Consider the following 24,163-nt stretch of genomic DNA (forward strand, 5'->3'; position numbering starts at 1 on the left):
ATTACCCCCAAAGAGTCATACATACCCATAAAGTAATAAATGGCCTCACTGAGATAGTTTACACACAAAATAAGAAAGTGAAAAAAAAAGCACATCTTCCCGCCACACACAAAACATGAAAACCAACCTTACTACTGAAATAGATCTCCCATAGGTAATAAAAGATTTATATAATACCAAATGTCTGTTGTTAGGGAAACAAAAGCAAATATGGCTGCAATGAAATAAAGTCAGCAGTGAAATTTCACAGCAAAATATTGACAAATGAATAAAAAGAATATTTCAAACAAGCATTGGAAGTAAAATAACATTTTTTTGATTCTAAGACATACATTTTCACATTTTAGCATGTCTGTAATGGGGACCTTCTTAAATGATAGCCTCTTTCAACTACTCGGAGCCAAGGAATAGTGGTAACGTATAATGCCCCTTTTAAAACATGGGAGCGGTGGTGTCATTTCTGCTTGAATCTCTCTGGCTTTGGGTGTCACTCAATAAAACCTAAGATCCTTACCATGGACTGCATGGCTCAGTAAGATCTGGTCACCCACTGCTTCTCTGACCTCATCTCCTAAGAACTTTCCTCTTTTTAAACTCTGCCACCTGCTACAGCCATGCTGGTCTCCTTATTCTTGGACCATCCAGGCATGCTTCCACCTCTAGGCCACTGTCCTGTTTCTTCCTCAGCCAGGAATGCTTCCTCAGCCAGCTTTTCTGATTAAGAACCCCATGGTTCACTCTCACATCAACTTCAGATATTTATTCAAATGACAGTTTCTTATTTAGGCTTTCCCCAGCCATCTTATCTAAAATTGCATCATTCTTATACTCCCTATCTACCTTTCTGCTTCATTTTTCTTTTTGACACTTATTATCAAATGATAGTTCATATTTCATTTATCTTGCTTATGATTTGTCTCTCCCCAGTTGGATATCAGCTCTGGTAAAAACAAGGATTTTTGTCTATTGTCTTCACTGTTGAATCTCCAAGTCCTAGAATAATGCCTGGTATGGAGAAGGAACTTAATAATAAATAAATGTATGCTGACTATATGAATAAATATATGTGTATAAAATCTGCATAAATATATAAAATTTTATATAAATATAAATGTGCTAAATATAAAGCAATAAATTGATGGGTTCCATGCTCAAAGGCTGGTGGGTAAGTTGGGGAGGAGGCATGACTGTCACACTCAGCCTGTCTAATGGAGCGTGGACTAGGTGTCAGGTGTCTTGTGATATAAACCTGCCTCTGTTACCAGCTGAGTGGAATGTGACAAGTTAATCCCCTGGGCCTCCAGGTTGGACCACATAATCTGTACGGATGTTATAACATGTCAGTTAACTGAGCATTCTGCTAAAAACAGCTGAAAAATGAGGAGTAGGAAGGGGAAGCTGAACATGTGAAACCATATTTTTTTATAAGCAGATATTAATTTTTAATTAATTAATTAATTATTTATTTATTTATTTATTTATGGCTGTGTTGGGTCTTCGTTTCTGTGCGAGGGCTTTCTCCAGTTGCGGCAAGCGGGGGCCACTCTTCATCGCGGTGCGCGGGCCTCTCACTATCGTGGCCTCTCTTGGCCGGAGCACAGGCTCCGAACCCGCAGGGTCAGTAGTTGTGGCTCACGGGCCTAGCCGCTCCGCGGCATGTGGGATCTTCCCAGACCAGGGCTCAAACCCGTGTCCCCAGCATCATCAGGCAGACTCTCAACCACTGCGCCACCAGGGAAGCCCCCAACCATATCTTTAAACATAAATATTTTCACCACAAACAGTGGTAATGAGAGAGTTATTGCAAAAAAATTTTGGAATAACTTGTAGTCCAATTTCCTTTGCTTTATAAATAGTGTAACTGAAGCCCAAGATTAGAGAGATTTAGGTAAAATCAAGTGCTAATTGGTGGCAAGACCTTAGAACTCTACTTGACATCTCTGAATCCAGTGTTCTCTTTACTTTAACCAGTTAGTATACAGGGTAAATACTGGTGACTTTTCAAAAAAAGTATTTTTCTTAAACTGTTTTTTATAATATTCAGCTTAGATTTTAAGAATTCACTTAGTGGCAGGAATACATAGATCAGTTGATCTCTTTGTGATCTAATTCAGCTTACGGAAGAGATTGGAAAGCTGGAAGATAAAGTGGAGTGCGCTAATAATGCCTTGAAAGCAGATTGGGAAAGATGGAAACAAAACATGCAAAATGATATCAAGTCAGCATTTACAGATATGGCTGAGGAGAATATCCACTCTTATGAACAGGTAATTAATGATATGTGGTATTGCTTCATTTTTAAAATGTTATCCTCTCTCTTACTTTCTATATGTCTTGTGTTGAAAGAGTCTGTTCAGGAACCAAGTGTCACATTCAGAAGCCTCTTTGGTGGCTCAGTGCCAGTGGAGTTGCCAGTTAATATAGTAACGCTAAACCCACCCACTGACACAAATGTGTTTATGTGGAGGAAGGGTGATAAGTTTTCCTTCCTACACAGCATGCCCAAGTACCTAATTTGAGCTGAGCTTGATGTGAGAAAGGATTATGCTACCATTTTATTGTGTCTGTTTTCCCCTCAGTTTCTTGTTTTGGAAGGATTTGAATTCTTCAAAAGCACTTGATCATGCTTCCTAATGATTCTCCTATCTTATTTCCTTTTCCTCTCTTTTTCTTGTATTAAAAAGGGTTTGCAAAATGAAGAAAGGACCAAAGGTTTGAATGAGCAGAAAATCAGTTCAGGGCTTATACGTTATGTCCCTGCCATCCCTACCATGCCTTCTGTAGCTATTCAAAAAATCAAGAAAGGAGCATTAGTTCAGTTTAGTTTATAGTTCAGTTGTTTTTTTTGTTTGTTTTTTAATTCAGGGAAGAGCCTAGTCAACATTTTGCTTTTCAAATGATTACCGTTTTTGAACAACTAACAATTCCGCAAAGTAGTTATTATTTTAAATGAATTTTATGCTATCACTTTCTTCATCTAGCATATTCTGAGAGTTTTATAGTTTTAATTCTTACATTGAGGTATTTGACCCATTTTGAGTTAATTTTTTTTATATATATATATAGTATGAGGTAGGGGTACAACTTCATTCTTTTTCTTTTCTTTTCTTTAATATTTACTTATTTATCTTGGCTGCCCTGGGTCTTGGTTGCGGCACGCGGACTCTCAGTTGCAGCATACATGCGGGATCTAGTTCCCCGACCAGGGGTCGATGACGGGGCCCCTGCACTGAGAGTGCGGAGTCTTATCCACTGGACCACCAGGGAAGTTCCCATTCATCTATCGTATTCTGAACATACTTTTCCTGGAAGGTATATTTTAAACATACATCTTTAACCTTATCTCTGACTGAATTAATGACTATACAAAATTGATACATTAAGAGAATTATTTTATACTTTGTAGTCTATAGTGCTTGCTAGTTTAAAGGTACTTTAAACTAAAATATTTTATATTTTGCAAGATTATCTAACTGATACTGATATTTTCATTCGACAAGAATTACTTGAGCCCCTACTACCACCAGACACTGTGCTGGGCCCTGGAGAGACCACAGTAAGACAAACCCGGTCCCTTTCTCATGTAGTTACAGTCAATAAAAGAAACAGTCAATTAAAACAAAACGTTATGATAATAAAGTATAATAAGTTCCAGGATAGAAAGACATTGCAGGGAAAAAGGAAGATTCTAAGTTCCAGGATAGAAAGACATTGCAGGGAAAGAGGAAGATTCCTCAGAGGATGTGTTTAAGCTGAGACCTTAATGAATGATGAATGAGAGGTAGCCAGATAAAGATGTGAGTAAGAGGGTACCAGGCCGAGAAAAGACGAGAAGTGAGAGAGTACATGTTCAAATTACTGAGGTTCTCTTTGAAGGATGGTGGAGTGGAGATAATGTTGAGTTGAAAAAGGAGGCTTGTAGAGGAGGAAAAATTTTCCTCAATCCTCTTAGGACCCCTGGCTGGGTCTGAAAATGAAACTGACAACAATAAATTAACAGGAAAAGAGTATATATGTTGATTTAATGTAAGTTCTTTGTGGTACAGGAGCCTTCATGAGCAAAGCTAGACCAGAAGAAACAGATCTGAGTACTTCTATGCTAAGTTTGATGAAGAGTGGGCTGTCATGTAGAAATAGGGTAGGTTAAGGAGTATGAGTTAAGTGAAATAAACTGGAGGGAATTTAGCAAGTCCTTTTTCTTAGGAGTCTTCTCAGTGTCCCTTTGTCTTTGGAGGTAAAGATGCTTCTTTTTTCCTCTGGGCATAAGGAGGCCACCTCTTGTATGAGGGTTTTATGACCTGCTTCGTGAGATAAGGGCTGGAAGAAGGTCAAAGTGACCTTCCTGCTTCTGCCATATTCTCAAACTCATTCATCTTAATATGCCAACATGTCATATTTTACATTAGTATGTCCTGAACGCTATTAGGCTGAAGAGGGCCTTATAAGCTTTGTCTTTTATTTTTCATTCTAAGCGAAATGGGGAATGCCATTGAAGACTTTTCAGCAGGGAAGAGACAATATCTATTGCACTTGCCTTTTAGAAAGATCACACTGGCTCTATGGGTCAGAGTGGAACAAAACTAAACATGTTGAGCCTAGTTAGAAAACGTAGCAACAAAGACAGATGTGAACTGACATAGCGGTCTCATGGCAGTGGGCTAGAGATTAGTGGACAGATTCAAGTGATTTTCTTTTTAGCAGGTGGGATTGGAAAGATCATTTTCTACCTCTCCTATTTTTTTATTCTACATTAACAACCTTAAGTAAATTCAAGTCTCTAAAAGGAATTTCCCATAAATCTCAGATTTTGAAATGATTTAAAATATTTCTGTTGGATAAAGCACATTTATCAACATAGGCTTTTTTTACCACTTAACTCTTTAAGTCCACAGAAATAACTTTATCTCTCCTTTACAATAGAACCTGTCCACATTGACCTTATAGGAGTGTTATGACAATTAATTGAAATAATTTTTAAGAAAATGCCTTGAAAATTAGGATATACAATATACTATAAGTGATTGTGATTATAAAACATAAGTATATTAGGTTATAAAACTCATGTGACAAATGCACCTACTATGTTTTCCTTTCAATGATAAAGTCTGCAAAACTTTTCTAAGTTTGTTTTTTTATTTTTTTAAGAGAAAATGTTCATGGCAATTCCATTGAACTCCAAGTGAAATGTTTGAGTTTTGACTGTGCCTGTCACATAAATACATATTTTTGTCATGCTCATAGGTTGCACTCAGTTTATACAAAAATACAGTTTTATTAGAAATAGTTAAATTAGCATCACTGTGCCATATTGCCATATTGCAAACTTTGTTCTTCACAGCAGTTTATATCAGTATGTTTTTCACCCTTTTCTCCAAATGAATTATATTTCTGCATGTTGCTAAAATTATATCAAGTGTACTGCATCTTAGATGTATATATTTGGAGGAATCGCTGGTTTTCTTTATTATAACTTCACAAGACCCCTACAGCTCCAGTTATTTATTGTTTTTTTTCCTAAGTGAATAACTCTTAACTGATTTGACACATCAGTCCAAGCATAATCAGGAAATTGAGGCCCTTATATAATCACGGCTTCCTAACTAACACACAAACTGTGTGGCCTGAAACAACAACAGTCTGCTGTTATCTGTTAACTTCAGAATATCTCAGATATACAAGGAAGTGAAATATTGCAGAATCTTTCCAGTCCCTTTTTAATTTAATCATATTATGGAAATACTTCTGTTTTCATCAACATTTGTAAAAATAAATCACCAAAGGGGTTTGTTCCTAGTGTGATAGAAGAAATGGGGTATAAACATTTGCCTTTGGACTTTTATGAAGTAAAGTGGTCACAGTTTGTTTACAACTTAAAATTTAAATATTAAAATGACAAAGGAAAATCAGTTTGTAAATATGAGGTATAGGTCTGTATCAGAAACCAATTATTGTCATATTGAAATATTATACTTAGATGTGTGAATTTACTTGGAGACAGTTGACACCGAATATAAAACAGGTATCTCCAAATAAACTCTGAGTAGGTGAAATGAAGCTATTCCCAATTTTGTTCTATATGACCAATAACTAAGAATAAATTTGAGTCTTTTTATAAAAACAAGAATAATGAAACAATAAAACAAAAATCCAGTTGAACATAGGTGAATAATTTCAAAGTATCTTGGTATCCAAATAACCAAAGAAAATTATTTCTTGCTAAAATGTGAAAGGTTGCTGAAACCATAAAATATGACATGCTGGATAAAGTACATGGACATTTTCTAATTGTTCTTTAGTAGGTACAAAAGAGTGTAAGTTTCAATTGTTGATGATACTGATGCTGATGATTATGACAATGGTGAAGAGATTTGAAAGGAAGTAATCCTTGGTAGGTATTATAAACTGAAAGAATATACCCTTTGCAAGTTTAATTTTAATATCATAATCATGAAAAGATCACATAATGTTAATTTTTGCCAAGTAAAACTTTGTAGTTAAGTGAATATAATACTTGAAGTAATAAAATTTGTTTCTTTGCACAGTTTATTTTAGAATTATTAGTTAATGTATGGAAGTCGTTTCAGAGCCTCATTTTCTGGTTTGAAAATTAATACATGCACATGAAAAACAAAAAAATGACAAGCGCTAAGTACACAAATGTATAAAGAGGAAATAAAGAATGACCGTAACCTTATCTCCTAGAGAAGGCTACACTTAAATGCAATTATAGAAAAATAATTTGCTATATGCAGATAAAAATATTTTAAAATTTCTGCATGGTTCTTTTCGAATGTGTCAACATAAAAACATATGTTACTTATTTGTGTCATGATGATTATAGTGGATATGTATTATTTTGAGTTCTGTATTTTTTATTTGTTTAAACACTTTTCTGTATAACGACATAATCTTCTAGTACATCATGTTAATATACCTTTATTAGTGAAGAGAACTACTAATAATTAAGCATTTATGTAAATTTTTTGCTCTCATAAATAATACTATTAAAAATAATTATGAACACTAGACTTAAAATCTTTTTTGATAAGAATTTCAAGAAATAACCAGGTTAGAGGTCACTTCATTTCAAATGATATCAGTCTTATTTAAGAATGTCAATTGCCTCATGTAAAATCATTCATTTAAGATTCAATTAACATCAAAACCCTATGCTAAGCAACATTCAAATTCAAAATTAAATCTTGCCCTAGGGAAGAATAATAAGTATATGTATTTTTCACTTGATTTATACAGCTTTACAATGTATTACTTTTTTTTTAATGGAAGAATATTTAAATTAGTTTTTTTTGCTTGAATGGTAATGAACTGACTTAATAGAAGGGTTCTATCAATACTGAATAATAAAAATATATGTATCTACATGGACATCTAGGAGGCAGAAAAGCAATTATAGTATAGGACGTCTTCTCTAAGATAAATGAAGAAAAAAAATCATTACAAGCATTCACCATCAAGCCAAATCAATAGTACAACTAATGCTTTCCTAAATTCCAAGTCCAGCTATATATGGACCATTTAAAAAGTAGAGAAAATTTAGAAAATAGGTATCATAGCAGTTCTACAAAGTAAGTAATAGATAAGCATTGAATGTTCTAGAAGTTCTTCAAGTATAGTTCTTATTTAGAAATGTATTCTTTATTACATTGGGGAATGGTAAAATAAACTCTAGCAAAAGAGTTGCTTGTTTTAAATTAAGTGGTGCACTGCATGCTTTGGAACATTTTTAAAATTTTTGTGAATATTTAGAACACCCTGGTCCAAGTAAAGATAGCTCCCAAGCATTGTGACTTTAAGAGGTTAATCTATATTGGTAATGATTATAAAACTGCCAGCTAAGCAAGATTTTGATGAGTGGCATTTAGATTTCTGTCTGAAATTTCATTCTTTTTTAAAAAATTGGGACTCAGATAAATTATGGACTTTCTGTTCATCTACATGAATTAAAAGGAACAGTTAGAGCGAAGAGCTTCTCTAGATCTAATTCCATCCAACAAAGAGGAAGGTTATGTAACATGACAGAAACGTGGGGAGAAAGTACCATTTTCAAAATCTGGGAGGTCAAAGGAAAGCAAAGTAAGGAAACCCTGGCCATTTTCAGTCATATTGCGTAGAATTTAGTAAAGTGATTTGAAAAAATTACAGAAAAGTATAATTTCAGCATCACAGACTCAAAAAGAGAATATGACATAAGAGGAATGAACAATTCTAAAAAGTAATAAAAGGAGTGAAGCAGTTAAAGAATCAGATACGATTACATCTGTGGACCATGGACTATGAAAGACAAAGATGTAAAGAGAGAGATACAGTCAGAGATGAATACAGAGAAACAGTATCAGGAAGGGCACATTTCAGGAAGAAGTGAGGTTTTGGAAAAAAATGGAATGACTTCCAAATAGTACCAAAGTCAAATGGAAGTAGGTGTGAGGAGCCTCTTTTGGAAGCAAGAAAATTAGGAATTAATAAACTCTAATAAAATTAGTAATGTGAATCTCTAATGGAAACCATGTTATGGAAACTGAGAAAACAGAACGACTTCATTTCTATTTCCCTCCTGTTCTCTCCATCAAAGGAGAATGAAAATGTAAGTTGCAAAATTTAGGCAAATACAAATAAAAGGTAACTAAAATTCAATATATTTGAAGAGATAATAAAACATTAGCTATCCATTGCCACAAAAAGAGAAGGCTGGTGTGTTCTTTTTACAATGACCCTTGCAAAGCCTTTCCTTTATCAGCCCAAAAGCAGTGCTTACAAAGCCCTAGATGAAGCCTTTAATTCTAAACTGATTTACGTAGAGAAAGATCGACAGACTTCTGCTCACCCAGGAGAAATGCAGGCTACTTTTCTTTCCTAGGTGAATACTCAGATTAGCTCCAGAGAAGGTTTTGGGAAATACTGAAACAATGACACCTGTTTCCAAAATAGTTAACCTCTGTAATTTCTACGCACCATACACAATCACCTTACACTGCTCAACTCTTAGTAACAACCTTTCTTATAAAGAGAAGGATGGAAGTGATTAAGGATTTAACCAGCTGTAGTTGTTTAGTATCATTTTGGTCCTAAGGAATGACCTGTAGTTTTTGAGTTTTCCTTTTAAATATTGGGAGAGAGGCGTAAAAGTTGGTCTATGTTGAACCATTTAAATTATATTTTTATATTGACAGTCTCTTAGGATGAAACAGAGTAAACAGATACTTTCTTTAAGGTTAATGTGTCTCAACTCCCTTTCCAAATCATAAGAATAAAGAATTTAGCTAGAGCTGGAATAATTCAAAGTTATCTAGGACAGGGATTTTTGAATCCATATCAGGGTACTTTTCTTTTTACAGTCATGCCTCATAACATTTACTAAAGCTGGTACCTGACCTAATCCCTAGGACCGAGGAAGACAGATCTGATGGTGCTAAAACAGCCCTTCAGAAAAGCAGTCTATCTTTGGAACTATTTGAAGAATGTTTCAGAACTACATTATATACCCTAGGGGATTCAGTAGATTTCCATTAATGGGTAGGATAGATTTCCTGGAAAGTAAACACACCACCAGCTTGAGAGGCTAAGATGCTTAGATATCTACTCAACCTGACCATTTTTATGCTAGCTAAATTTTCCAATTCATTATGTTCTTGTGTCCACATTATTTACTTTTTTACTCAATGGGAGGCACTCATTAGAAGCCTGAATGTCTGGATTAGCAAATTCAGGCAGCATTACACTACTCTTCTAGGCACCATCCAATTCATTTAGGGATGGTCATCTTCATCAAAAGAAAAACACTTAAGTTTTCATCTTCTTAATGCTGTTAAATGACAATCCATTGAATACCTAGGAGTTTTTCCCTTTGTATTTTGAGTAAAGAGACCAACACTATTGATTGTTTAGTGATTAATCTTGTCCTCTTTACCATTTATCCTATGGATATTATTTTTGGGGGGAGCAATCAATTCCTATTTCAAATAGAATATAAAGGTACACAGTAATAATGATTAGAACAAGGGAAACAGATGGAATAACCTTGTGTCATCCTAAGGCTAAAACTTTTTATTCTCACTGTCTGATAAGAAGCTTCACCATCGATTATGGAAACAAAATCATCAATAAAACACTTGCTTGGATTGCTCATGGGAGGCGATTATGGTCCTCTATTATGGTTGCTTGGTTGCGGGGGAGGCATCTATGGAGAATAGCTATCACAGAGGCTGCAGAGCTTCCTTCTCAGTTTGATAGATTGTACCAGGAATCCTGAATGAGTGAAGAGGTGAGAATTATAAATTGAACTGAGGGAACTCTACATTAAAGACATTTTATAAATTTTTTAAATCAACTATTACAAATGGCAGAGGAAGTCCCAGGGCATAGTTCTTTGGGTCTCTAATTGTTGTATATTTAAGGACATACTTGATCACACAATCATTTGCTTCTATTGATTTTACTTTGGCTGTCATTGGATATGACAACTTCATAGCCAAGTGTCTTCCTTTTAGGTTATACTGTTTCACTTTATGGAGAAGTTTGGCAATGCATCTTAGCACATTAAAGTTTCTAAGAAACTCCCTAGGAAAAACATCTGTTCACCTTTGTTTAAGATCTCAGATTTATTTTTTCACCGAAGTCATTTATGGAATTAATGTCTGAAATAGTCTCTAGAAAATACTTAGGAAACTGGTAAAAATGTTCATTAGAGCTTTTATTGTAAAACCATCTGAAGAAGTTTAGGTAAATATGAGCTCTTGACAGTAAATTTCAGTTCCACTTGGCTTAAAACACTGTTCTGTTGTAGCCAACTGACCTTTTAAACTTACACCTCAATAATTTGATACAGCTTTTCAGTGATACAAATGAATGCTCCTCTGTCACAGCAGATAATGTTAATTGTTATCCTCTACATTGATGACAAGGTCGTATTCCAAGTAGTAAATCTACTTCTAACAACTTCTACCAACACCCCGCACAAAGAATCCTTATACTCAAGCCAGAATTACTTTGCGATAAGATTATCTTCAGCATGTAGAATGATATATACTTTGCAGACGTTAAGTCATTTAATTTACTGGGTCTTTATCTTGGTGACCACACTGAAATTTGCTTTTTTCAAAACTTAACTTTCATAAGAGGCATATTGAGGTCTTTTTATATTAGAAGACACTTTTGACTTAAAAAAAAATTAGAACAAAATAATGATCTCCATTCTTTAGTAGCTATTCAAAATACTGAATTCAGACCTGATGATGCATTTTGATAGTAATATTAGCAAACTAAGATGTAGTCAGAATAAGGTTATCATGGTGATAGTGGTCTAAGAAATGCATCTTCATTGAAGGAATTGAAAAAGAAGAAAGGTATTTGGAGGGCAGTCATGGAAGGAGTACATGTTTTATTGTTGCTTCAGAAAACATATCTAGCACCAACTTTTGGAAATTGTATAATTTGAATTCACAGAAGGAATTAATTCCTATGTGTTAAAATTCTCTAAATTACATTAAATTGCAATGCAAAGAAATAAGTTCTCTGCCACTGGGAGTTTTTAAGCAGTTGTTGAATAACAATTCTGTACAGACAAATTATATCTGTACTAGAATTTCTGAATGCATTTTATAGGAAATTAGTTTTTGTAATGTTAATGGGTGTTAATCGTGAAAGAAAAGATAGGTTCTGTAGTCAAATAAGTTTGAATTAAAGTTAAACAGGCGTTTTTACTAAAGTTCTCAGAGTCTTTTATGTGCTTATATGGTTTATGAATCTGAAGACATAATTTCTTTGACTAGGTCCGCATTTCTTCTTATAGGATTAGCCTGTCATGGAACACAATTTAGGAAACTTCAGGTAATTCTGTTGATCTCTAAAGTGATACTACTTAAACTGTGGACTAATGTCCAATTCATAAATTGTTAATTACAGATTTATAACATGATAGATTCAGAAACTAAACATAATCAGTTGAAATCTTCTATAGCAATTAGACATTGTCATGACATCCAAGTGGGTGATTATTAGACTTATGTTGAATAAGGTATAGGCCAATTAGAGTATTATCCAGCTTTTGTGGTGATTTCTTGTGGCATGAAGTGCAAACTAGTCAGCTCAGTAGGATCACTTAATGGTCCTCAGCAGATTTAAAGAAAAAGACTTATTCATCATTGCAGATAGTTTGAGAAGCACTGCTCTAAATTTCCTTCTGTTTTCTAAAAGTCTGTTCATCTCTTACACTTAACATAGGTAGTGTCTTTTCTCATTTAAACATTTATAATCTGATTAATATTCAAGTATTATAATGTATATAAAGCACAGTTAATTGTAGAATTCAGTTTAAATGCACCAGGGCCTGACTTTTATTTACTTCTAAGGAAATCTTAAAAATCGAGTGTTTATCATTTTTAGAATTCTAAAGTATTATGTAATTAACTATTTTGTTGTTTTATTAAGTGATGATTTCTGTCCTGAATTGCATATTCCAAAGCCATAGCTATAGCTCTTGTTTCCACATAACTGTGTACATCTTTTATTATAGTTCATGTAATTTTAAAGCTTTTGTTGTTTCGCAGGTTTCTGCTTTCTTAAAAACTTCTATTAAAAACATTTTCACCAGTCTCATTCTGTGAGATAGTTATTTCTCAATTAAATGTACAAGCGAATTTGAGCTTAGATGTAAAAGGGACAGTTATGCCATAGCATAGACAGTCTGTGCCTCTTCCCATCCTTTGGATTGGATAACTTTTTCTGTAGTTAAGTTTATCAAATACTTGAATAGGCGGTTACATATGATAATGAAATAATTTCTAAAATTATCTAGATTCTGAATCAAGAATATTCTTTTTATTGTTCTTCATAAATGGCAGACTATATACTATGGACCAATATATAGTTCCTGTAAAGAAAAGGAAGAAATGATTTAAAACACACATGCACACACTGCATGATGTAATATCTTGAAAAAAGAAGGTGGGTTTACTAATGAAAAAATTTAAAGTTGGATATCAGAGTGCCTGCCACTAATTGTAAAATCTTCATCATATCTTCTCTATACCCAGTTTTCTAATCTGTCAAAAAGTGGTACCGGGCTTCCTTGGTGGCGCAGTGGTTGAGAGTCCGCCTGCCGATGCAGGAGACACGGGTTCGTACCCCGGTCCGGGAGGATCCCACATGCTGCGGAGCGGCTGGGCCCGTGAGCCATGGCCGCTGAGCCTGCGCGTCCGGAGCCTGTGCTCCGCAGCAGGAGAGGCCACAACAGTCAGGTGGTACTGATGGTCCTCCTCTTCCTCCATCCCCTATCCACACACATCCCTCACAGGTCTTTAGGAGAATAAAATTAGAAGACATGTGTGAAATGCTTTAAAATAATGTAGTTAAACATCATAGCTGTGCCCTGATAGTTTTCCAGTAATCCGAAAGTAAATGTGCTCTTCTTTTTAGTTTGTTGTATTTCCATGTTTGATAAGCAAACACAGATAAGCTTGGTGTTTGAAGTGGCTGGGGTACTAAACTGGACAAACCATGTAATTGGTTTGTTATTGCTAAAAAACAATGATGATATGGAATAGAAAAGTATGAGTTGAAAAGATATGAAAATTTGGCTCTCGTATTCTTTCTATAAAGATTTCCAATGTATTAGATCTTTTGGAGCCCCAATTTTTCCACATTTAAAAATGACAGAAGTGGAGTTATTCGTATCTAAGGCTTTTTCTATCTTTAGCAGATCTTGAGTTAAGATCTACAGACTAATACTAGAAAATTAGTTTTTAAATGGACCACAAGATGGCGTTTGTCGCTAATGAGTTTTTTGTGTTAACTGTTGCAGTCATTGAAGTATTTGCAGTATTTACAAATCCAAACTTATTACTATGTTCTTGAGAGATATGTAAAAGTAATTTTAGAATAAAATATGCAAGTATTGTTATTTTGAAGTTATTGACATTTCTCAAATTGTAAGTTGGCAGGTTCTTCTGAATTTAGACTTTTTCAAAAATGAAATTTAATGAATAATTTTGAGCCATTGCAAAATAATAGAAGTTGCTTTCCATTTGTAACATAATCTCTAATTTCTTTCTGGATTGATTACATATTAGAAAAATGTTTAAATATGCAGCTCCTGAAAGTTTTCATTACTGTTTGGTTTAGATGATAAAAAAAAACAATTACTAAAATGTTACACACTCCATTGCCCTCATTTTAGGCATAGCCTACAATTTTTATAATGTAATTTATTTTGCAGTGATATTGGCCTAGTATGGAGATGTTTACATATTTGAGCTTCAGTGTTTCCTCAAATGTAGGTGATGTTGTCTGTGCCCAAGATCATTTGAGACAGCATTAAAGTACGTAAAGGACACTCAGTCATATTTCTCAGTTTTAGTTTATTAAGAGAGATGCAATTATTATGGCACTGTATAAAAGATACTTTTAGATTAGTAGGAAAACTAGAAGCACAACAACTTTGACTTAATATGGAAATTTCTGGTTTCAAAAGGGGTACATGGTAAGGCTTGGCTTTTATTACATTTTACAATAATAGATATCATTGTTATTGTTTTAGGCAAATATATGTTTATTTTACTTTATTAGCAGAGATATATAGATAATATTTTATTAATTTGACTTATGTGATAATTTGGATAAGACTAGGTTTTCTGTTAGCTGTTCCATGAACAGTGTGGTAGCATTACCTATGGAGATATCAGACTTTATGTTGGCATTATCATCTGGTGGCTAAGAGCATGGGCTTTGGACAGGCATAACTTGTGACTTTTAAGCTCAGAGACCTTGAAGACTTTTCGTTATTTCAGTGGACCTCAGCATCCTTATCTATAAAGTGCTAAAAATAATAGTATATACATCAGCTTTATTTGGTATTAAAATATGTATGTATGTATATAATGGAATAAAGAAAGATGAAAGGAAAGTCTTAGAAGCAAAATTTAATATTCCCAGTAAGTCACTAAAAGTAAATCATTTTGAAGCTTTTATACTCATAAATACCTTTCCAGGAGTCTCAACTAGTTTATCCCTTAAGTCACTACTTATTTTACTTGAGCCCGAAATAGCCAATATAGAAAATATGTTTGAAAGCTGCTGGATAGATAAGTAAATAAATAAGAAAAATATATGTTAAGTTCTTAATGCAATGCCTAGCACATAATAAGGTTTTGATAAATGTAAACTATTAGTAGTAATAGTAGCAGTAGTAGTAATTGAAAATATTTCTCATGTGTTTCTGAATCTTACCTTTGGAAATTATTTATAGTGACAATTACCTTATAAATATCAAATACAGAGGGGAGAGGTAAAATGTTATGTTTGATGCCTTTCCACACTGTGTCAAGCCAAATAGAACAAGGCATATTTACAAATTGTATGTGATCTCATTTGCCAACTTTTTTTTCATTTTTTAAATTTTTATTTAAGTATAGTTGATTTACAATGTTGTGTTAGTTTCAGGTGTACAGCAAACTGATTCAGTTATACATACATATATTTTTCTTTTTCAGATTCTTTTCCCTTATAGGCCGTTACAAAATATTGAGTCTAGTTCCCTGTACTATGCAGTAGGTCCTTGCTGGTTATCTATTTTATATATGGTAATGTGTGTTTGTTATTCCCAAACTCCTAATTTATCCAACCCCCCAACTGCTTTCCCCTTTGGTAACCATAAGTTGGTCTTCTATGTCTGTGGGTCTATTTCTGTTTTGTATATAAGTTTATTTGTATCTTTTTTTTTAAGATTGCATATATAAGAGATATCATATGATATTTTTCTTTCTCTGTCTGGCTTATTTCACTTAGTATGATAGTCTCTAGGTCCATCCATGTTGCTGCATATGGCATTATTTCATTCTTTTTTATGGCTGAGTAATATTCCATTGTGTATATATACCACATCTTCTTTATCTGTTCGTCTGTCAGTGGACATTTAGATTGCTTCCATGTCTTAGCTCTTGTAAATAGTGCTGCAGTGAACATTAGGGTGCATGTATCTTTTTGAATTATGGCTTCCTTCAAATATATGCCCAGGAGTGGGATTGCAGGATCATATGGTAGCTCTATTTTTAGTTTTTTAAGGAACCTCCATACTGTTCTCCATAGTGGCTACACCAATTTACATTCCCACCAACAGTTTAAGAGGGTTCCCTTTTCTCCACACCCTCTCCAGCATTTATTATTTGTAGACTTTTTGATGACGGCCATTCTGACCGGTGTGAGGTGATACCTCACTGTAGTTTTGATTTGCGTTTCTCTAATTATAATTAGTGATAATGAGCATCTTTTCATGTGCCTTTTGGCCATCTGTATGTCTTCTTTAGAGAAATGTCTATTTAGATCTTCGGTCTGCCCCTGTTTTGATTGGTTGTTTGTTTTGTTGATATCGAGCTGTATGAGCTCTTTGTATATTTTGGAGATTATTCCCTTGTTGGTTGCATTATTTGCAAATATTTTCTCCCATTCTGTAGGTTGTCTTTTCGTTTTGTTTATGGTTTCCTTTGCTGTGCAAAAGCTTTTAAGTTAATAATTAGGTTGCATTTGTTTATTTTTGTGTTGGCCACTTTAGGTTCTAGGATGAAAGTTAACGGACACACATGGTCCAACCCCCCCATTCTATGAATGGGCGAATAGGCCCAGAGAAATGAAAAGATTTGCCTGAAGTCAGACTGTGGAACAGAACCTCTTCATATCCCACCATCTTGAGAAAATATTGATTCTTAAATGTGGAAGTTTTCATTGGAAGCTATATCTACAGAAACACCATTTTTGTTATCATTCATTCTTTAGAACACTTGATCACATCTGCTTGTGTGATCACTACCTACTTATGAGAACTAAAGGGACATTTACGTTTTCTAATGGCAAAATGTCATCACTACTTTACTGGGGTAGCAAGAGATTTACTTTCAAGAAGAGTTTTGGAATTAAAACTTATTTTCTAAATATTCTGTCTGTGTATTTGAGAAGTATTTAAGAATGTGTTTTGGGACAAAAGGGCTTTTGTTTACCTGTCAGGCCTGTTTGCCCTAGTTCTGGCTCACTTTTCTAACGGTACAGCCTCTTTCCCAGTCCTGCCCTTTATAGAGAAGCTACAGTTTTTGGTCTTTGTCTGAAAACTGGAGCCACCTGGAAAAACGTGTGCACTGCATTCTCAGTTAACGAGGATTTGTGATCAACTTGCTTTCTGGTCACGCAATGTCCTGCCAATAAATATGTTCAACATATTTATGGACTTACTTTTACTGCAGTGGAAACATGGGGCACTAGAAAAGAGTGCTGGACTCAGTGGATCACAGTTCCCTTAACTATAAGATGCAATTACTTGAGTTTGTCGAAGTATTGTATCAAATAAAATAATGTGTATGGAAAATCATGACACATTATTCAACTAGAAGTGGAATTGTTGTTGATTCTCTTATGACAATATGAGAATCTAAAACTAGAATGAGCTGATGGGTATGATTGAAGGTCAGGCCACCCGTGACACTGGGTATTTTTTATTGTTACTCTAATTTTGATATTAGTTTGCTTCACTAATTATAATGATTTAAAAGTGGGAAAAAATCAATTCCTTGATAGAAAACAGTGAGAAGCCAAATAACAGAAATACATCTTTTTCAAATAATTGTTTTAACATCTTTTTCTTCTTTTTCTTAAAATAAATTTATTTATTTTATTTATTTATTTTTGGCTGCATTGGGTCTTCATTGCTGCACACGGGCTTTCTGTAGTTGCAGTGAGCCGGGGCTACTCTTCGTTGCGGTGTGTGGGCTTCTCATTGTGGTGGCTTCTCTTATTGCAGAGCACGGGCTCTAGGCACACAGGCTTCAGTAGTTGTGGCAAGTGGGCTCAGTAGTTATGACTTGCGGGCTCTAGAGCACAGGCTCAGTAGTTGTGGCATACAGACTTAGTTGCTCCATGGCACGAGGGATCTTCCCAGACCAGGGATTGAACCCATGTCCCCTGCATTGGCAGGCAGATTCTTAACCACTGCACCACCAGAGAAGTCTGCAGAAATACATTTTTAAAAAATATAATTTATGGGCTTCCCTGGTGGCGCAGTGGTTGAGAGTCCGCCTGCCGATGCAGGGGACACCCGCAACAGGAGAGGCCACAACAGTGAGAGGCCCACGTAATGCAAAAAAATAAATAAATAAATAAATAAATAAAAATATATGTATATATATAATTTATAATTATAAGGAAGTTTCACACTAGATTTTGAGATTTTTTTGTTGTTGTCATTTTGATGATTCTTTATATCCTCCAATTATCACAGTCCTGGATGTAGTGAATACTGAACTAAACTATTTATGTGGTATATGTGGTATAAACAATCCATTTCTTGAGTTTTTACTTAGTTTTTCATACTCAGAAATCCAAGAAAAGCAAGAAAGACTAAAAAGCTTTAAGGAGTTGTAGAGATTATCATTCATTATTTTAAAATAGATTTATGTACATTAACTGGGTAAATGAGCAACATATCCGGTAATAGGTTAATATTAAACATTGGCAGGAGGAGGCAGTTAACATATTTAGTTAGTAAATATCAAAATTCCAAAAGAAGATTGGTAGCTTCAAGAGCTACACAGTTCAGAGCATGTCCTCAGTTTTGTAGATCCAGAAATCTGATGGTCAGCAACCTGAGTGGGGATCAGGCTTATAATTTATAGCAAAACTTAACAGTAACAAATTTAGGGATCAGTAGAAGCCAGGATGTCAGTTGATGAATATTCAGATTGAAAAATGCAGTGTTTATGATGAGCAGCATATTTGCATCAGTAGTAAAGTACCTTTCTTCTCTATGGTCTCTGCATTTACTGAGCCCTTACTGTATGCCTGGCGTGTATTAACTCAGTCATCTTCAAAGGGTATACATACTCCTGGAAATACATAAAAATTTCTAAGAGGTATGTAAGGAATCAATTTCTACACACTCAACCTGCATATATACTCCTTCCTAAAAGTTGATCCCCTTGGGACTTCCCTGGTGGCACAGTGATTAAGAATCTGCCTGCCAGTGCAGGGCACATGGGTTCGATCCCTGATCCGGGAAGATCCCACATGCAGTGGAGCAACTAAGCCCGTGTGCTACAACCACTGAGCCCGCACACCACAACTACTGAAGCCCATGCACCTAGAGCCCGTGCTTTGCAACAAGAGAAGCTACCGCAATGAGAAGCCCGCGCACCTCAACGAAGAGTAGCCCTTGCTTGCCACAACTAGAGAAAGCCCGCGTGCAGCACCAAAGACCCAATGCAACCAAAATAAACAAATACATTTTTTTTTTAAAAAGTTGATCTCCCTGCAATTATGCATTTTTTTTTTACTCACCTGCCCTCCAAAATGGTCCTTCTTCTACTATGTAAAAGAAAGGTGCCTCAAAAAAAAAAAAAAAGGTGTCTCATCTTGATGGGCCAATGACTTATTAAATGTATCCATGTATCCTGGTGGTCATTCAAGAGATTGGTTATTTTCCGTTTGCTAATGAATGGCTATACCTCTTATCAGGTTTGTAATATCACAGACATACTTAACCATTTGATCCTCAGCCTTCTCATCTATAAAATAAGATTCATAGTAGTCACTGTGAGGTTTAAAGAAGGTAATATGTGATAAAACAACCATTATAATGCCTGACCAAGTGTTCATATAGATATTCAGCCGTTGTCATGATACTTCTCTTGATTTTCTGTGCTAGTGTTCTATAATCTGTATTTCAAAATATGTAAATTGTTTTTCGGCCTTTCGTATGGTGGATGGTAGGGAGATAGTTAAGTAGCTAATTTGTTTCTTTCACCATGTCTCACTGTCATTTTTAGGATTTGCTTTAGAAATGAAAATGCTAATTCACAACACTAATCAGCATGGAGGGCTGATCTTCCTTAGACACTTACTAAACTAGGAGAGTTGAAGAATATGACAATGATAGAAGTTTCATCACATTAGGATTAATACCATCTTTGGTGCAATTTGGATCCCTTATTTGACAGGAATTCTAAATAGAGCACACTGCTCAGATTTTTATTTTACCTTGAATATGTTCAAAGATTTTTTAAATGATAGTTTGGCAGAGTTATCAAAAAGATATGATATCTCCTGAAAGCAGTAATTGCTTTGGCCTGCCCCGCAGGGTTACCAGATAGTAGATAACGTATGGATTTGCAGAAGAGGCCAGAAATCAGGTTCGCAAGGGAAACAGGGCTCTTTCCAAAGGTGAACCATGGTTCTCTATCGGCCCTTCAATCCCAGTTCATAGTTTTCATCGTTTTGTAAATGTTGTGGCTAGATTTTTAAACATTATCTGTATTTAGGTATTTTTGTATTTCCTTCTTTTTTATACTCAAAATTTGGTGAAGGAGATTTTTGAGTATCTATAAAGCTGAATTAAAAATTGTTTTCTTGGCATTGAAAAGAAATAAAATACTAATAACTGCTAATATTTAATGCATTTCTCCATATGATGTTAATTGTAGGTATTTTGTAGATGTTCTTCCTCAAGTTGTAGAAATTCCCATCTGTTCCTAATTTGTTGAGAATTTTTTTTTAATGTAAGAAATGGACATTGTAATTTGACAAATGTCTTTCCATGTCTATTGAGATGATAATAAATTACATTTAATACAGTCAGTTACATTGATTGATAGTTGAACATTAATCCAATCTTACACTCCTGGGATAAACTCCATTTGGTCATGAAATATAATTCTTTCTATAGATTGCTGGATTTGATTTGCTAAAATTTTGTTTATAATTTTTGCATCTATGTTTATGAGGGATAGTGGTCTGTAGTTTTGTTCTTTTGTAATGTCTTTGGTAAGTTGGAAAGCATTCCTTTCTCTTCAGTTCTCTGGAAGAGTTTGTGTAGAATTAATATGATTCTTCCTTAAGTTTTTGGTAGAAGTCACTGGTGAGACCATTTGGGCCTGAAGTGTTCTTTGTGGAAAGATATTTAACAACAAATTCAAATTCATTTGAATTATCTATTTTTTCTAGAGTGAGTTTTGGTAGTTTGTATCTTTTCATTGGTTTCATTTAAGTTCTCAAATGTATAGGTATAAAGTTTTCAATAATATTTTCTTTTTTTCCTTCAGTAGAATTTAAAGAGATGTCACCTCTCTCATTCCTAACAGTTGGTAATTTGTGTCATCTTTCTTCTTTTATGAACAGTCTGGCTAAAAGTTTATCAATTTTATTAATCTTCTCAAAGATTCAATGTTTGGTTTCATTGTTTTTCTCTTTCATTGAGTCACAGTTCTATCTTTTCTGTTTTTTTTTTTCTTCTGTTGCTTACTTTGGTTATAATTTGTTCTTTTTTAGTTTTTAAGGTGGAAACTGAAGTCATTTAAGACCCTTTCTTCTTTTCTAATGAAGGTGTTTAGTGTATAAATTTCTCTTTATTTACTACTTCAGTGGCATTCCACAATTTTTTATACATTTTGTATTTTCATTTTCATTCAGTTTAAAATAAAATACTTTCTAGATTACCTTTTGATTTCTTCTTTGACACGGGGCTTATTTATAAGTGTCCTGTTTAGATCTCAGATATTTGGGGATTTTTCAGATATCTTTCAAGTGCTGATTTCTAAGTTAATTTCATTATGTTCAGAGAACAAACCTCATATAACTTGATTCTTTTTAAATTTATTGAGATGTCTTGTATAACCTGGAATATGGTGTGTTTTGGTAAATGTTTTACATGCACATGGAAAAAGATACATATTCTCTTTTGTTCTGTAGATATCAATTAGGTCACCTTGATTCGTTTCCTGGGCACATTAATGACTATCTCACCACCTAGTCCCAGCAGACCATCATAATATAATCATTGCTAATTTTTTGAATACTTACTTTGAGCCAGGCATTCTGCATAGAGATTTATACAGGTTATGTAAATTTTATTTTCACGATTGCTTTACTGGTAAGTATTGTCATTAACCTAATTTATAGCTGAAGAAACTATAATAGAGATTAATCAGTTTGCACAAACTCACACTTGATATAGTAGGATTCAAATCTGATTAAGCCATGCTTGTATCACTACTCCTCTGTCTAGATGCTTAATGCCTGCCCCCTCAGATCCAAATGGTCCATCTTTCCCTCCACAGTTTATTATAGATCTGTTTTCTCTCCTGACAATGGGGGAATAGTGGATTATTTCAGCAAACTAATCCATGCTAATTTTTTAACCTTTTATGTTTTCCTCTTATTTAGCAACAATTAAAATATGTAGAAAATGACAGGGATCCTGGCAAGCCTGTGGGAGAGAGGAGTAGGGCAGATTGCTATAGGAACAGATATGTAAGGATTTATTAATCCTTCTAACGGTAAAAGTGAACTACTGTTGACCTCCTCATGGTGTGTTTCCATTATTTAGTGCCTTGCTACATGGGAATCCTTCCTTACATCACAGACAGATCTCCACTTGGAAGAAGCCTCTGAAGATAAATCGTAATCGCATTGAAGACTTCTCTGTGATCTTTGGGAGATAACCAAGGTTAACCAAAGTTATTCTTTCTGGATGGGCTAGGTCCTTTCTAAAGTGGACGAAAAGTGTTTCACACTATCTGGAAAACCAACAACTTAAAACTCAGGTGTTCCAGAGCATTCATATGAATTTGGATATATATATACATATAAATATTTAGCTTAGTTTTAACTATGTTCTTAAATTTGTATACCAATAATTATACATTAAAAAGTTTTTTTCTTAAATACTTGTCTGTGGAACATGTCATTTTAAATATATTGTAAAGACTCAGTTTTAATAAAAAGTTTAATATGAAATGACTTGTGTGTGTTCTTTTTCTACTAGTAGCTCAAGCCTCTGAAGCAGATTCTAATATGAATCCAGTGTATGTTAACAAGTATCCTATGTATTCACCGTTATTTCATCATAATTTTCTCTGAAATGCTATTTACTTTGATATTAGGAATTCAAAGTAAATATGCAAAAATGATTAAATATTATTAAACATTAATGATAACTTCAAAAGTTGGTTTATTAAAAGTTAAGTAACTGTTTAAAGATTACGAAGATAAATTATTTTTTGAGTTTCTATTTAGAATTCCTTATACAGTCATTTTCCCACTAGTAAATTTATTCTTTTTTTTGGTATTTTTTTTTACATACTCTTCACAATTCACATCTAGCTTTATTTTTTAATGTACACAGTGTTTATCAAATTTGTTCTCCCATTTATTTGTTAAGGGTCTACTCTTTGTAAGGCACAATTGCAGGTGCTTATGATGATAATGATAAAGACATATTACACTCACTTTATTCTCCAGGCTTACATTCTAGTAATATTTATCATACAGAGTAATTTTATATTCATTTTATGGCTATATTTAAAAATTGAATGTATTGGTTATCCTAATATTTGGCAATTTTTGGAAATATATATTTCTCAAAACTTTGAGTAAAGTTTGAGGTATTTAGTCATGCCTGTTACCTTACATGTATGACTTTAAGTACCATTTGGTTATTAGCACTTAAATAAGTGTCTCACACACATAAACTAGACATTTAGATTATCTTAACTGAAACAAGAGATACACAAACACCTATATAAATATAAAGCTAAACATTTTTCTTAAATACTGGCATGTACAATTTTTAAACCATTTGTGATAAAGAATCTGGCTTAAACTTTTTTGCGGTACACGGGCCTCTCACTGTTGTGGCCTCTCCCATTGCGGAGCACAAGCTCCGAACACGCAGGCTCAACAGCCAAGGCTCACGGGCCCAGCCGCTCCGCGGCATGTGGGATCTTCCCGGACCAGGGCACGAACCCGTGTCGCCTGCATCGGCAGGCAGACTCTCAACCACTGTGCCACCAGGAAAGCCCTGGCTTCATTTTCTGATGTTTGACTGCTGACAGCTTTTAAGCCTCACCTCCCTTTTCCTCTCCTGCCCCGTGTCTGGACAAGCTGCTAAGGCCAAAAGAGTGCTCCCTTTTTCGGTACTCACAGGAAGTTCAAACCATACAGCCTCCTTCCAGCATGCAGGGGCTCACCCTCTAACCATCATAAAAACCCCAAGCCAGTCTCCTTTCCCAGGTCTCAAGACATTTTCAAACAGCTTGAGAGGCCAGCCCTACTCTCCCCAGGAAGCCTCATTATATGAGTGATAAACCTTTTCATACCCTGTTGGTGTGTTCATGGC

General features: G+C 34.5%; 1 protein-coding gene across 1 annotated transcript in view; it reads left to right on the forward strand.

The window, feature by feature from the left end:
- SNX7 (sorting nexin 7) overlaps nucleotides 1–22,570 on the forward strand; it is a 98,057-nt gene extending 75,487 nt beyond the window's left edge. Inside the window, exons 8-9 of the mRNA XM_007457006.1 lie at nucleotides 2,115–2,267; nucleotides 22,373–22,570. Coding sequence (XP_007457068.1) covers nucleotides 2,115–2,267; nucleotides 22,373–22,450 — 231 coding nt within the window. The 3' untranslated portion in view covers nucleotides 22,451–22,570. The remainder of the gene's footprint in view (nucleotides 1–2,114; nucleotides 2,268–22,372) is intronic.
- Nucleotides 22,571–24,163: the final 1,593 nt, after the last annotated feature.

This window comes from Lipotes vexillifer, unplaced genomic scaffold, assembly GCF_000442215.2.
Source record: "Lipotes vexillifer unplaced genomic scaffold, Lipotes_vexillifer_v1.1 scaffold1163, whole genome shotgun sequence".
Classification (NCBI taxonomy): Eukaryota; Metazoa; Chordata; class Mammalia; order Artiodactyla; family Lipotidae; genus Lipotes; species Lipotes vexillifer.